The following is a 16224-nucleotide window of genomic DNA, read 5'->3' on the forward strand; positions in this document are numbered from 1 at the left end:
TGTTATTCGTCGTTGTGTTTTGTATACGTGTTTGTTTTGGGTTTTTCCTTCTTTGTCCGTAATAAAGAAGATGAGTATACATATTCCCGCTGCGTTTTGGTCCTCTCCTTATGACAATCGTGACATTTTCTTAAAGATTTTATTTATTTATTTAATTTGAAGATTGTACATTAGTTTTTTTAGTTTGATATGATATGGCCTAATTGTAGAGGTCGTTATATTATCACTTAAAAGCTGTTATATAGTGCGGCAATTGTTAGCCGATGTGAATTGGAACAATTAGCCTTTAAGATAAAACGTAATAAATATGAATAGATTTATTATAGGGCTAGGATAAAGGATTATATAATTAAAAACCTGCCTAGGTTCTCTATTGGAATAGGCCTATACAATCCTAAAATAATTGGTGTTATTACTCCTTTAAAAAATAAATCTCAATATAAAAAATGTAAAGGATGATTATTGTTCCGACACAAACGGATTAGGTATTATCAACAGGGTTGTTGTTTCTATTAGTGTGTGGCGGGCTGGTTAACACCGGGATAAACTGATTAAAGTTAACGATATAACTAACACAATTAACTGGCTTATGGAAGCACTTCTCTAAGAGAGAGAGAGGTATATTATATATTTCTATATAAGCTATTCATGCTACCTTTTATATTCTTGATCCTAATGATATAGGCCTAGGTGTAAAACAGCCGAGGTGATAGAGCAACGACCCTGGAATAAAAAACAAAATGTGTATGGGTGTAGAGAGAGTTGGTTTTACAGGTTTACTCGCTCTGGTTTGTCACTACTGCATGTATTCTTGGCTATCATGCCATGGCTGTGTCAGAGTCGATTGTAAGTTAAACTTGGGTATTCCTTTATGCGCAGTGTGATGCCTAAGACACATTTTTACTTGCAGTCATTAGCGGCCGTTAGAATCTATGTTCCTTTTTCCTTCTTTCTTTTTTTTGTCAGAATACAACAGGATATAATGAGGACTTCATTAAATATGTCTTGCATGTAATGGACATTAAAAAAGGACTGGTCTTGCGATATATTGAGCTTGTTTTCTCTTCATTTTTTCAAAATTGTTTCAACAATTGAATACAATGAACTGAGCAGGCTGGGCTGACATGCTTATAGCCTTGCTAGGACGTTCTAAATATGAGCATGCATTTAAAAGATGCTGTTATTATTTCTATTAATATGATCTATTATTGTTACTATTTATTTTTTTATGTGACAACTCAGCCAGGACGTGCGCTCCAGACCTCTTGTGCGTCTCCAGGACCCGGTCTATCCGGTGCCTGCTCCCAGAGCCAGGCCTCCTGCATGTCTCCCCAGCCTGGTGAGTCCTGTGCCTGCACCCAGAGCCAGGCCTCCTGCAAGTCTCCCCAGCCTGGTGAGTCCTGTGCCTGCGCCCAGAGCCAGGCCTCCTGCAAGTCTCCTCAGCCTGGTGAGTCCTGTGCCTGCTCCCAGAGCCAGGCCTCCTGCATGTCTCCCCAGCCTGGTGAGTCCTGTGCCTGCCGCCTGTCCGGAGCCGCCAGAGTCGCCCACCTGTCCGGAGCCGCCAGTGTCGCCCGCCTGTCCGGGGCCCGCTGCGAGGGTCCCCAGTCCGGGGTCGGCGGCGAGGGTCCCCACCCCATGAGGCGCCACCTAAGTGGGCCAAGCCGAAGGTGGAGCGGGGTCCACGTCCCGCACCAGAGCCGCCGCCGTAAGGAAGGCCCACCCGGACCCTCCCCTTTAGAGTCAGGTTTTGCGTCCGGAGTCCGCACCTTTGGGGGGGGGGGTACTCACACACACACTCACCTGCATGAACGGGAACAATAGTCCGACTGCGAAGTTGGCGACCCAGTTGACGATCCCTGCGATCATGAAGGCTGCGGGTCGGTACGACTGCTCAAACAGCTCTCCGGTCAGTACAAAGGGGATGCCACCTGAGAGAGAAGAAGAGAACAGAAACACACAGTTCGTCAACAATCAATCCTCAGAGTCTGTCCTAAAATGGACACCGTATCGGTCAGATTAATCCAAATAGACCTGGGTCAAATACATAGACTTTGAAATACATGCGATGCTCCTGATTTAGCTTGGCCGATATAATGGAACCAATGGAATGTTACAGGTACAATTAATCATCATCACTAGCACAGCCCCTGTACCATTGCACACATTCTATTGCGGTCTGGGGACATTGATAGGCAAACAGCCGTGTCCTGTTTGGACCAAATGTTGACAGCTTGATTTGGCAGATCAAAAGCTAGACACAGGGAATTTATCATCATGACAGCAGGTATTTTCTATTGATCAATATCTATGTTTGTACTCTAGCTATACTAAATATGGACTCATTAGATTATGTCAGAAATAGTGAGTTATATTAGTTAGTTACACAGTGAGGTCCAAAAGTATTGACACATTTGTTGTTGTTTTGGCTTTACTCCAGAACGCCTTGTTCATAGAACCCATTTTAGGGAACCAATAATTCACTTATATGTACATTGGTCAAAAGTTTAATATTTGGGGCCTCCCGAGTGACGCAGCGGTCTAAGGCACTGCATCGCAGTGCTAGAGGCGTCACTACAGACCCAGGTTCGATCCCGGGCTGTATCAGAACTGGCCGTGATCGGGAGTCCCACAGAGCGGCGCACAATTGGCCCAGCGATGTCCAGGTTAGGGGAGGGTTTGGCCGGGAGGGGATTTACTTGACTCATTGCGCTCTAGCGACTTCTTGTGGCGGGCCGGGCGCCTGCAGGCTGACCTCGGTCGTCCGGTGAACGGTGTTTCCTCCGACACATTGGTGCGGCTGGCTTCCGGGTTAAGCGGGCGGGTGTTAAGAAGCACCGTTTGGCGGGCCATGTTTCGGAGGACGCATGACTCAACCTTCGCCTCCCGAGGCTGTTGGGGAGTTGCAGCGATGAGACAAGATTGAAATTGGGGAGAAAAAAGGATGCTACCATGACTATGGATAATCATGAATGAGTCATTAATAATAACGTGTGAGAAAGTTACAGAGGCATAACTATCATACTGTACCTCCCAAAAAATGCTAACATCCCCTGTTATTGGTAATAGTGGGAGGTTAGCATGTCTTGGGAAATGTGTCACTGTCTAAATCATTTTGGACCTCACTGTATGTCACCTATGGTGGCTATGGTCAAAATGTTGACAAAAACAAAAGGACAACATTTCAACCCACACACCAAAATCTCAGAGCTGTTACATTGAATGTACTAATAATAGCATCCATGATTCTGAGAATCCATCCACTATTTTTATGTCATAGACACAAAATACTGAAAATGGCCCAAGTCGACCCTGTTAGAATAGTCTGGAGACCCGCAAGGAATACAAGAAGGCCAATGCAGAATTTAAGATTTTTCATATAATTTTCACACAGACACCTCACACACACACAAACAAACACTTACAGTGGTTGCTCAACTAAACATTTTGAGATTATGCTGCGGGACTTAGAGGTAATTTGTGGTTTAGTACGGTACCCTGCGTCACTGCTTCATTGCTCCAGACCAGCACGATGAGTTAGAGCACTGATTATGCTTTTGGATCCCAAGGCGCTAATGTGTCTCTAACTGACAATGAATGGGCGACATGAACCAACTGATAATTGTGCACAAATTCAAAATTGAATTTCAATTAAGTAAATGATGAGGATGAAGGTCACTGAATTTAGAACAATAGTGTAAGAATTGCTATTCCTCTGTCCTGCATGCGCACACCCTGAAAAATACACATATTCTTTGGTTTCTACTCGTCAGTATTACTTACTAAAACTGTTGTTATTCTAAGAGAAACTAAAATGTTCAGTTATATTCCATGATATTCTTAAGATATATATGTTTACAGAATATTGGCAAGCGATGTCTGCTAAATAATCAAGTTGATGGCGCAGTCATATAGCCTTGGAACCTACATAAAGCTGAGTGACTCACTCATTCATGGCTTTGGATCAAAATAAATAAGTACCAACATTCTTTCTGATAGTCTTTAATAAAGAAATGTTTAGGTTATCCTGACCTGGACACCATGTATTATAATAGCCCGTTATGGTCTATTAGCAGGACAATAGACTCTTGCCAACACCTATCTGTATTTTTATACTTTGTACAAGGCAATTGATCAGCATTAAAAACTTTGTGGATGGGCTCCAGAGTGCAGCGGTCTAAGACACTGCATCGGAGTGCAAACTGCGATGCTACAGATGCTGGTTCGATACCCGTGCCGGCCGCGACTGGGAGACCCATGAGGCGACGGTGGGCTTTTGGTTTCTCTCCCTCTAAAAACAAAAATACATAATTCTAAATAACAAAGTGGCTTTATTTACAAATTAGTAAGAATGTCTCACCCCATGTTCAAGAATGTCCTTTTTCTCGCTCACTTTAGGTTACTGGTATTTGAAAACTAAATAATCTCTAAAATATCGTTATTTTTTAAACAAGCCATAGAAAGTTGGTTGCAATTTCAGTTTAATCCACCAGAAAAGACAGAACAAAAAATACAACAAATATTGTGGTTAAACTCAAATATACTAATTAATTTAAAAAAACTTTATTGGCTGTACTAGATTTTCTGTTCATCCTGAAAGCCCTAATATGCTCACTTAAATGAATAGAGATCCTGGTCATGGTGCTACAGTATGTTATTACAGCATAATCAAAGTGAGGACAATCGACGATCTGCTGTAAACTTATGGCCTATTGTAAGCTGAAAGTCACACCTTTCCAGTACTCCTCACCCAGCCCCAAACTCCATCTGAAAAAAACGCATGGTTGCCAAGAAAGCGGTTAGTTTTGCTAGATTCTAAAATGTGTAGCAGCACTTGTGTTTTGGAGTCATTTTAAATTCTTAATTGATCTACCGGCTAAAGAGATCACAGTGACTTTGAAAGAGAGGTCTGAAAGGAGCATAGGGGGTTTAAAGAGTCTTTGTGCGTGTGTCAGTCACCAGATCTCAACCCAATTGATCACTTTTGGGAGATTCTGGAGTGATGCCTGAGACACCGTTTTCTCCACCATCAACAAAACACAAAATTATGGAATTTCTCATGGAAGAACGGTGTCGCATCCCTCTAATAGTTCCAGACACTTGTAGAATCTATGCCAAGGAGTATTGAAGCTGTTTTGGCGGCTTGTGGTGGCCCAACGCCCTATTAAGACACTTTATATTGGCTTTTTGGCAGTTACCTGTATGTTTTTGCATACTATAAAGTCATGTTTATAACTGCGTCCTTATCTTGTCCACATTCTGATTGTGGCCAAATTTTGTGACAGGTGTAGACTAATAAAATATGCATTGTGATCTAATTGTGATCAGATCTTCAGCACCACCTCCGGAGGTAGTCAGACTGTCACGACTTCCGCCGAAGTCGGTCCCTCTCCTTGTTCGGGCGGCGTTCGGCGGTTGACGTCACCGGTCTTCTAGCCATTGCCACGCCACCTTTCATTTTGCATTTGTTTTGTCTTGTTTTCCCGCACACCTGGTTCACATTCCCTCATCAGACTAAATGTATATTACCCTCTGTTTCCTCCATGTCTGTGTGTGGAATTGTTCTTTGTGAAAGGTGTTACGCTACAGGCTGGCTTGCCCTAGGTTTGTTTGTTTTGTTTAATCCGGTTCACGTTACCGTGTTTGTGCTTTGTGCTGCCTCGCCTGTGCCTTTGGGTCAGGGTGTATATTAAATTTCTCCTGTTATCACCCATCTCTGCTCTCCTGCGCCTGACTTCCCGGCAACCAGTCACTCACCCCGTTACACAAACACGCATTGTGTCTGGGAATCTTACAAGTGTAGAAGGATCTAGACAATGAAACCATTTAAATCATAATTATTCCGCCCCCCTCTAAAATCATTGACGCCATTGACTTATGTTAAAATAAATAAATATTATTTTGGAAAAAAATATTTGTCAAATAATTTGTATTCAGGGAGGAACCAGGATATCATGGTGCGAACAAAATGGACGATAAGAAACACATTTTACACCATGTGTAGACGCAATGGCTACAATGTGGGAACAATTAGAATGTGGATAAGATCAGCACAAAAGACCCATGTTAACACCAGGAATAAACAAGATCTTAGGACCCCTTAACCGTTGGCCTACTATTTCCGCAACCCCGTCTGTTTAACATAGAGATATCTGTTTTTTTTTGCATGGGCCGCTTCTCAATCCACCACATCCCCTGATATCGCCCTTTCACATCTATTTTGGGGGGTAAAATTCAAAATCAAATAGCTAAATAATCTTTGGTATGATCATCTTAAAACAATTCAATATGTTATATTAGAATCTCCCCCAGTTTAGACAGGGCTTAGACTCTAGAGGATTAAAACAGAGCTGATGGATTGGGCTACCTCCTCGCCTTAATAATTCTGTGGTACTGCAAGGCCTTCTTAATGATAGCAAAGTGTTAGCTGACTCAGTAATAGTAACACATGTTATGACCCCTGCAACAACACACATGAAGGTTTTTCTGTAACTTCAACAGTAAAACACTGTAGAATGCACAGCTGTAGATTACACAACATTATGGGTAAAATGCTGAAAAATACTGTTATTAACTGTAATTAGAAACCTCCTGTAAAAATCATTCTAACATACTGTATTTCTTTACAGTAATAGCTTATGCCTACTGTAGATTCAAATGATCAGTTTCAGGCACCAACCTCATGCGAACGGGTGAGACACACAAGCTCAGACTATTTAAACCTGTCTGGGCGCAGTCCCACCCTAATCAACAGCCAGTGGGAATCGCGTCGCGCTAAATGCAAAACTTCATAAATGCTATAACTTCAATTTCTCAAACATATGACTATTTACACCGTTTTATAGATACACCTCTCCTGAATCGAACCACGTTGTCCGATTTCAAAAAGGCTTTACAGCAAAAGCAAAACATTAGATTATGTCAGCAGAGTACCCAGCCAGAAATAATCACACAGCCATTTTCAAAGCAACTAGCATGCATCACAAATACCCAAAACACAGCTAAATGCAGCACTAACCTTTGACAACCTTCATCAGATGACACTCCTAGGACATCATGTTACACAACACATGCATTTTTTGTTCGATAAAGTTCATATTTATATATAAAAACAGCATTTTACATCGGCGCATGACGTTCAGAAAATCTTTTCCCTCAAATGCTTCCGATGATCAGCGCTACAATTTACAAAATTACTATTCGAAAACATTGTTAAAATGTAATATTGTCATTCAAAGACTTATAGATTAACATGTCTTGAATGCCATCTCTTTGCCAGATTTAAAAATAACTTTACTGGGAAATCACACTTTGCAATAAACGACGTGGTATGCCCAGAAAAGAAGTCTAGGCTATACATGTTGGAGCCATCTTGGAACGATCAACCATCAAAAATACTATTGTAAATAATCCCTTACCTTTGATTATCTTTATCAGAAGGCACTTCTAGGAATCCCAGGTCCATAACAAATGTAGTTTTGTTCAAAAAAGTTAAGAATTTATGTCCCAATAGTGTTAGCGCGCTCTGAAGGCTAGTGAAAATGTACCGTGTGCGTCTAACTTGTCGTCAGGAATGAGCAACAAAAATATATTTAAGTTCGTTCAAACATGTCAAACGTTGTATAACATAAATCTTTAGGGGCTTTTTCAACCAGGGCTTCAATAATATTCCATTGGGACGGTTGCATTGTCTTTCAAAACGTTTCGAAAAGGGAGAGTACCCATGGGCGCAGACGTCACAATGGTAATGGCCCATCCCTGTGACCAAGGTAAACATCCTCTCTTTCAGTCAATTCTGATGGTAGGAGGCTCAAACCACTTTGTAAAGACTGGGGACATCTAGTGGAAGCCATAGGAAGTGCTAAATGAATCGCAAGCCCCTCTGTGTTTCAATGGCAAATGTTTGAAGTGATATCCACACATCAGATTTCAGTTTCCTGTCAGGATTTGTCTCAGGGTTTTGACTGCCATATGAGTTCTGTTATACTCACAGACACCATTCAAACAGTTTTAGAAACTTTAGGGTGTTTTCTATCCAAATCAAACAATTATATGCATATTCTAGTTACTGGGCAGGAGTAGTAACCAGATTAAATCGGGTACGTTTTTTTTTTATCCGGCTGTGCAAATACTGCCCCCTAGCCCTAACAGGTTATTAATAAATATTTTCTTGACGCGGCGAAGTGGAATAATATATTCAGCAGCTGCCTGGTAGGTACCTTGACATGTTTATAAGTATCTTTATTGCTAGCCAATGTTAAATTACTGCATATTTTCTTTGCCAATGTAGCTAGCTAGCTGGTTGACTTTTGCTTGCTAGCTAGATACTTAGCTAGCTCAAGTTGACACAAGCCATTTCAGTCTGCTCTAAATAGCTCGTAAATATCTTGCTGTGCAACCTAGAAAAAAATAAGCCAGATAATAATTGTTGTGATGATAGGCTTGCTGTACCGCAGCCTCTGAGTTTCATAGAGAAAAAACTGAACGCAGATTTGTTCGTGACCATTTATTTTCACCATTACTACAGAGAAAATGGCTTGTTTCTAGAAGTTCAAAAGATATGACCCATATTACCAGTGCAATGTTTTTTTTTATTGATGGCCCACATTTTACACATAAGCCATGTTGTGGGCCACTAAAGTCAATGCGAATGACCAGTGTGCCGGTGTTGTATCGAGGTGCCTGCTGACCTAGTCGGCAGCTGTTTCACAGCGTCGCTGGCTGCAGCTAGTAACGTGGCCAAATTTCTTCCCTCCCAGAAATATATTTCAAGTAGGATAGCAGCCTACACAAAAAATAAGTAATATTGGTAGCCATCTAGATGTCACTGTGATACAGTCTACTCAATGGGGAGAGCATGAACATATGAACGGCAACCACAACAGGATACAGTGTCCTTAGCCTTCACAACCGTGTGATTCGGTTCAACCGGCTCGCAGCTGCACAACATACACTGAACAAATAATATGAACACAACATGTAGAATGTTGGTCCCATGTTTCATGATCTGAAATACAATATTACAGAAATTTTCCACATGCACAAAAAGCTTATTTCTCTCAAATTTGATGCACAAATTTGTTTACATCCCTGTAAGTGAGCATTTCTCCTTTGCCAAGATAATCCATCCACCTGACAGGTGTGGCATATCAAGAAGCTGATTAAACAGCATTATCATTACAAAGGTGCACCTTGTGCTGGGAAAAACAAAAGGCCACTCTAAAATGTACAGTTTTGTCACACAACACAATGCAACATATGTCTCAAGTTTTGAGGGAGAGTGCAATTGGGATGCTGACTGCAGGAATGTCCACCAGAGCTGTTGCCAGATAATTTAATGTTAATTTCTCTACCATAAGCTGCCTCCAACATCGTTTTAGAGAATTTGGCAGTACATCCAACCGGCCTCACAACCGCAGACCATGTGTATGGAGTCGTGTGGGTGAGCGGTTTGCTGATGTCAACGTTGTGAACAGAGTGCTTCCATGGTGGCATTGGGGTTATGGTAAGGGAAGGCAAACAATGAACACAATTGCATTACCGATAGCAATTTGAATGCACAAAAATACTGTGACAAGATCCTGAGGCCCATTGTGAGGCCCATTTATTTTAAGGTATCTGTGATTAGGGCCTAATTTATTTATTTAAATTGACGGATTTCCTCATATGTGACTCATTTCAGGAAACTAAGCATATGTCGCTCGTCACTACTTTACAGGAGAGCCATTTGAATTTAAACATTTTTTTGTCAGAAATGCCTTCTAAAACGTGAACTTTCATGTACCTTAACAACAAACTTGTATGCCATCTGTAAATACAAATACAATTATTAAATGTTGAGCCTAGTTGGTTTAGCCACAGAAAAAGTCAGGAACATTCCAGCCTAACCACGATTGGCTGAGATAATGAGTGGGCTGGACATGCTGAGAGATGAGTTCAGATTGGTCTGCCATATAACATGAGCTGGTTAGTATGTGTAGTTAATCCTTTCTAATGCAGCTTTTTTTAAGATATCAAGTTGCAGAACTGCAAAGGTGTTTCTCTCCACTTTCTGGACAACCGAGTTTTGAAATCAGTGGAATGCACGGTGGAATTAGAGCATGATAGCTAAGGAGATGAAAAGAATTCTGGCGTTTGATTGCAAATATGCAGACGCAGTCGAAAAGAGAACACACAGAAAGCTGTTGTATAAAACACCTGTCTCCGGATTACATATTCAAATTAAGGCAACCATGGCATCCATGACAGAGAGGGAGAAGCGTCCATCCATGTATACAGGTAAGATAGTCTAGCTAGCTAGATTTTCAGATATTACACGTTTCTATTTTTGTCAAAAAGTAGTTTTCATTTCAAGTTAAAGCGTACCGTTAGCTAGCTAGATAATGTTAGCTGGCTGGCTTGCTAGCTAACATTACGTGTATGATCTGTGTAGTAATATTATCTCAGAGCCATTTGTATTGCTAGTTATAGCCTAATTTTAGCTAGCTAGCTAACGTTGAACCTGATTGGTTAGCTACCTGCAGATTTATGCAGGGTAGTAACATTATGAGTTGGGATTTTGGTTCATTGTTTAGCTAGATAGCTAGCTACATGTCTAAACAAAAGACTCCACTATGCAAGTAATCATTTCAATAGAATGTTCCTGAAGTCACTGCGACAACTGTCGATAGACATACCTGGTAAATTCGCTCTGGCTATCTACTCCAATTTCAGAGTACTCGTCCGAGTGTGCCAGAGTGCAGAATAACTGACGAATTTACGAACGCTCAACACCTGTTGAATATGGCCGGTATCAGCAAACGCTGGCAAAAAAAGCGTAATTAAACTGTTGCCAGCAGCACAGTTACAGTCACCAACGCTCTGGATAAAATAAAAACAGCCTAACCAGGTCTGCTAGGGCGAGAAAATGGTCAGAGTGAACTGTTCCCTCATTTGTGTCTGGAAGTAACTAGCAAGCTAGCCAACTTTAGCCAATTAGCTTGGCTGCTGTTGTTAGGTCAGAACGCTCAGATCAACCCTACTCCTCGGCTAGAGCGTCCAGTGTGCGCTCTGAACGCTCCGAGAGCAAAACACTCTGAATTTACGAACTGACAATCTGCCAACGCTCTGAGTTTACGAATGCCCAAAGCGCACTCTGAGCACAATCTGGCACCCCAGGTTGAATTTACGAACACACCCATAGCATAAACCATCCTTTAGTCTTGAAATCTTTGGTTGTTTAGTACATGGCCTCACATATGAATCCTTAAAGAGCTGGGTGGGGCTAAAGCTTAAGATGGTGTGAACAATGCTGAATGGTGTAGACAAAGTAGAGCTCTCCAGTAGCTGTTCCAAAATATTCAAGGGCCATTTTCTCAAAGGTGAGGTTAGTTTATCAACTTTCAAAGCAGAATTACTTTCCCATTGTTCCTCAACTATAGTTTATGATATACGATTTTCTAGCTCCATGTCTCTACTTTTATCCATGTAAAAAACACAATTTCTAATTTTGCTACATAAGACTGAATTGAGCCGGTTGGTCATATATGACCTGCAACTCAGTAAAATCTTTGAAATTGTTGCATATTGTGTTTATATGTAAAATTACTAACTAATTGGTAGGTCTACCATTACTTGTTACTTACATTTTAATTATCCTCCCTCCTCATGAGAGAAATGTGGGTTTTTGGTAACGGAATTACAAGACAAGACTTCTTAAACTTAGAAGTTAAACAATTTCTCCAAAAGTAAATAAGTGTTGATATTAGTTGCAGGGGTCTTTACAAAAACATTAGTGTGTTTTGATGTATTTCTAATACATTCTATGGCTTTTTCTGGTAGATAGTTATCCAGAAATCAAATCCTTCAGTTATGTCAAATTTTTAAGATGGAAAATGGTAAAACAAAATGCCTTCATTTCCCAAAAATATAGACTCTTAGCTTTCATTTGACACCCAATTTGATATGTTCCTATGAACTTCACATGTTGGTGCTCATGGGTCCATTTCGATGGAAATGCCCCAGAGTAAATGAAACGTGACCATACTTATTGTAGCAAGTTGCTATTGTTTCAATTCCGCCCAGAATTGAACTAAAATAATAGGCCTAGGGATTCAAGCTGGTTGATTTGAACTGTAATGATATTTAAAAGGAGATTTATCTTCTGCTTGGATAGTTCCATCTGTGCCATTAACTTAGTCTGGCTTTAATTCCAGTTTGTCTACAAATTAGTAACTGATATGTTGGATCTCCATCTAATTTAAAGAATAGGACTACCGTAAATTCCGGACTATTGAGTGCACCTGAATATAAGCCGCACCCACTGAATTAAAACATTTTTTTCCTTTTGAACATAAATAAGCCGCACATGTCTATAAGCCGCAGGTGCTTACCGGTACACTGAAACAAATGAACTTTACACAGGCTTTAACGAAACACGGCTTGTAACAAAAAATAAATAGGCTTTAACGAAACACGGCTTGTAACAAAAATAAATAGGCTTTAACGAAACACGGCTTGTAACAAAAATAAATAGGCTTTAACGAAACACGGCTTGTAACAAAAAATTAAAAATTAGCAGTAAACAGTAGCCTACCAAGAAAGTCATTGGTATCTTCCTCCTCCTGTGCACTGAAACCACTGAAGTCATCTCCTTTCAAAGAAATTTGAAAGCAGGAAAAATCCATATATTAGCCGCGTCATTGTTTAAGCCGCGAGGTTCAAAGCGTGGGAAAAAAGTTGCGGCTTATAGTCCGGAAATTACGGTTAATCAAATCAAACTTAATTTAAAGTGCATTTAAAGTCTGATTTGATTTAGTCCTATTCTTTAACTTGGAGAATGGAGACAGCTGGTAGCTTAGCGGTTAAGAGTGTTGGGCCAGTAACTGAAAGGTTGCTGGTTCGAATCCCCAAGTCGACTAGTAAATCTGTCCTTGAGCAAGGCACTTAACCCTAATTGCTCCTGTAAATCGCTCTGGATAAGAGCGTCTGCTAAATGACTAAAATGTAAAATAGATGTAAATCCAACATATTGTAACGAAATGGTGACTGTCTTATTTAACAATGGAACTCTAGAAGGCTTTTAGGTATCACATGCAAAACTGGCAGTGTACAAGCTTGTACAACATAAGACATGAACTGGCATGACACTTTCTCCACTGGGTGTCCAACAGAGCTGAGCCGCTCCTCTAATAGGCTGCCACCGCTACATTTTGAAATGTGGATGGTGGATGGCACCCCCCCACGGCAGTGTCCTGATTGCCGTGGGGGGGTGCCATCCTGAAATCAGTCCCATTCTGACCTTGCCCCTCAGGTGACGAAACCGCTGCATTGTCTGATGGTCCAGGGCTGTGAGGAGGAGTAACCACCTCCTCATTCTCTCTTTCCAGGACACAAGGTGTATGAGGTTGGTAAGGCGCAAGCCGATCTTGATGGATGACCACAACTTGTCCATGAGTCCAAAGCTGAATGCGGTACACCATCTCAGTTCCAGAACCTTGCATGGGCCTTCCCAAAGAGTCATTAGTTTCGGGCTCAGACCACACTGGCGTCAGGGGCTGTAGACCCACACTTCTTGGCCAGGCTGGAAAGGCTGACTTCGACAGCGGGTGTCGTATGCCCTCTTCTGCTTTACCCCTGCTCCGGTCAAGCGATGCTGTGCAAAGTTGTGGGCTGTGTCCAGACGCTGCTATTGGTGGTGAAAGTGCTCCAAGCCTGCAGCTCCAGGAACCTCTGGCCCCAGAGGTCTTCCCAAGAACAAGTCCACTGGAGTGTGTAGTTCTGTGCCAAACATCAGTGCTGCTGGTATGCAGCCACAATACCAATGGCAGATGTCAGTCACAGTCCTTCTGGTGGTTGGATGTGAGAGTGGCCAGCTGTATCGCCAAAGTCTGATTAAACCGTTCAATAAGCCCATGGCTTTAGGGGTGAAGGGGGGTGGTCCTTGTCTTGCCAGCTTCTCGTAGACTTTGTTGAACACCTTAGCATCAGAATTTCTCCACTGATCGCTGTTGAGTTCTTCCGCTGCTCCAAACCGGCAGAACATTTCCTCCACCAGCTTGTTGGCAGTGGTTGTGGTGCCCTGGTCGGGCTGCGTAGGCCTCTGGCCACTTGGTAATATAGACCATGGCCACAAGTATGTGTTGATTGCCCGCGTCTGTCATGGGGAAAAGGACCCAGGATGTCCACACCAACCCGCTCCATGGGTGCCCCCACTTGGTAATGCTACAACAGAGCATGGGAGCATCCAGTTGGTCCTATGTACAGGTGTCAAAGGCATGCACATACTGTTCTGTGTCTTGGCGGCAGCAAGCCCAGTAGGAATTGGAGGGTCTGTGTGTACCCAAAGTGGCCTGCCCCCACCAACCAATGGACATTTCTGAGAGTATGGGGATGCAACGAGGCACCAACCGCTGCCACACCACTGAGTTGCATGTTGGTTCCCTCCATCTTTGAGAAACAGCAACCCATTGTGAACGGCAAGGTTGTCCCACTGGGAATAGCAGGCCTTGGCTTCGGGGCACAGGGGTAAGACTCTGTTCCAGGCAGACCGCTGGCCGAACTCCAACCAGCCCTGAACAGTTAACAACACCGGGTCACCCTCCTGCTCCCTCTTCAGGTCTTGGTCATTCCAGGTCTCCAAGGGTGCTGAGCTCCTTTTTGCCGCCTGAATTGTGGGCTTTTGTTCCAAGCATGAGCAGTGCTTGCAGTCTTCCTCTTCACACGGCCAGCGAGGCAACTCATCAGCGTTTGTGTGGAGATGACCAGCCGATGCTGCATCTGGTAGTCATACTCCCGTAACTCTTCTATTCAGCGAGCCACCTGGCCATGAGGTTCTTGGAAGGTGAGGAGCCAGGTAAGTGAGGTATAATCAGTACAGAGGAGTACTGTAGATGTAGGGTTGCAAATAATGGAGTGCATCGACTACAGCCAACAACTCTCGCCGGGTGACACAGTAGTTGCACTCGGCACAGTTGAGGCTCTGACTGTAGAAGGCTACCACCTGTTCCCCATCCGGCTCCTCCTGCAAAAGAAAGGACCCACATTGCTGGAATCTGTGTCAACAATGAATGGATGCTGGGGATTGGGGTATGCCAGGACTGGAGCCTTGATAAGGGCCTGACGCAGTTTAGCGAATGTGGCCGCACAATCATCATCCCAATCGAATCGCTGGTCCTAGTTTGTAAGGCGGGTAGAGAGCTGGCTACTGTTGCAAAGTCCTTCATAACCTTCGGTAGTAAGAAGCTAGGCCAGCAAATTTTCTCAACTCAGAGGTCGTTGGGGGTCAGCCAGTGCTGAATCACCACCACCTTGGCTGGATCTGCCCCTGACGAGATGGCCTAGGAACTTAACCTTCCGCTGCGGCAGGTGACAGTTCTTGGGGTGGAGATTGAAGTCTGCCTGCAAAATGGCAAGTAGAACCATACACAGATTCACCAGAGATCCAAGGAAGTTTGCTGCATGCACAAGGAGGTTGTCCAGGTAGACCACACACTTGTTGCGGGGGATTTTGGCCAGCACTTGCTCCATAAGACAATAGAAGGTTAGCGGAGCATTGCAGTCTGAAGGGCATCATGGTGAACTGCCACAGTCCTTGTCCAATTGAGAAGGCGTTCTTCAGTCTCGTTTCAATGGCAGGCTCCACTTGTCAATAATTGCTGCAGAGATCGAGGGAACTGAACCACTGTGAGCCTGTGATGTAGTCCAGTGCATCATCTATGCACGGGAGGGGATCGGAATCCTTCCTGGTCACATAGTTCAGCTGCCTGTAGTCTGCACAGAAGCACCATGCACAGAAGCGCCAAGGACTACGGGGGCCGCCCAAGGGCTGTTGGATGGCTTGATGAACCCTGTCTCCACCATCTCCCGGATCTTCTGCTCCGCTACCTCTCTCTTCGCCAGTGGCAAGTGATGTGGTGCAAACGTATAGGTGCTTCGTCGATAGAGTGCTGGACCAGATTGATTCTCTGACAGTCTTTGTCTTGTGCTGCAAAGACATCCACAAACACTACACGCAGTGCTTTCTATCCCGCTGCTCAGGCTCCATCCCTTCCGAACACCTCCGCCCTAGTTCCTGCACAGCTTGCCAGGTACGTCCACTGCTCACCTGCTGGGGCACACTCACCTCTTCGGCTTTAGCTGCTCCTTCTCATCTGGGAGAAGGATATTTGTGGAGCCGTCTGTCACCAATTTCTGCCAAGTCACCTGAGGCTGCCATGGTCTTCTTCCACTGCTCCAAAGTCCCATCAC

The 16224-nt window shown here is 43.2% G+C and overlaps 1 protein-coding gene across 2 annotated transcripts in view; it reads right to left on the reverse strand.

Annotated features, from left to right (window-relative positions):
• The window catches only part of slc2a9l2 (solute carrier family 2 member 9, like 2), a 244081-nt gene that overhangs the window by 33934 nt on the left and 193923 nt on the right, over positions 1-16224 (reverse strand). For both annotated transcript variants that reach the window (XM_014131731.3, XM_014131730.3), the window contains exon 12: positions 1801-1928. In XM_014131731.3, the coding sequence (XP_013987206.1) occupies positions 1801-1928 (128 nt within the window). The remainder of the gene's footprint in view (positions 1-1800; positions 1929-16224) is intronic.

Source organism: Salmo salar, chromosome 12 (genome assembly GCF_965601325.2).
Source record: "Salmo salar chromosome 12, fSalSal1, whole genome shotgun sequence".
Taxonomy (NCBI): domain Eukaryota; kingdom Metazoa; phylum Chordata; class Actinopteri; order Salmoniformes; family Salmonidae; genus Salmo; species Salmo salar.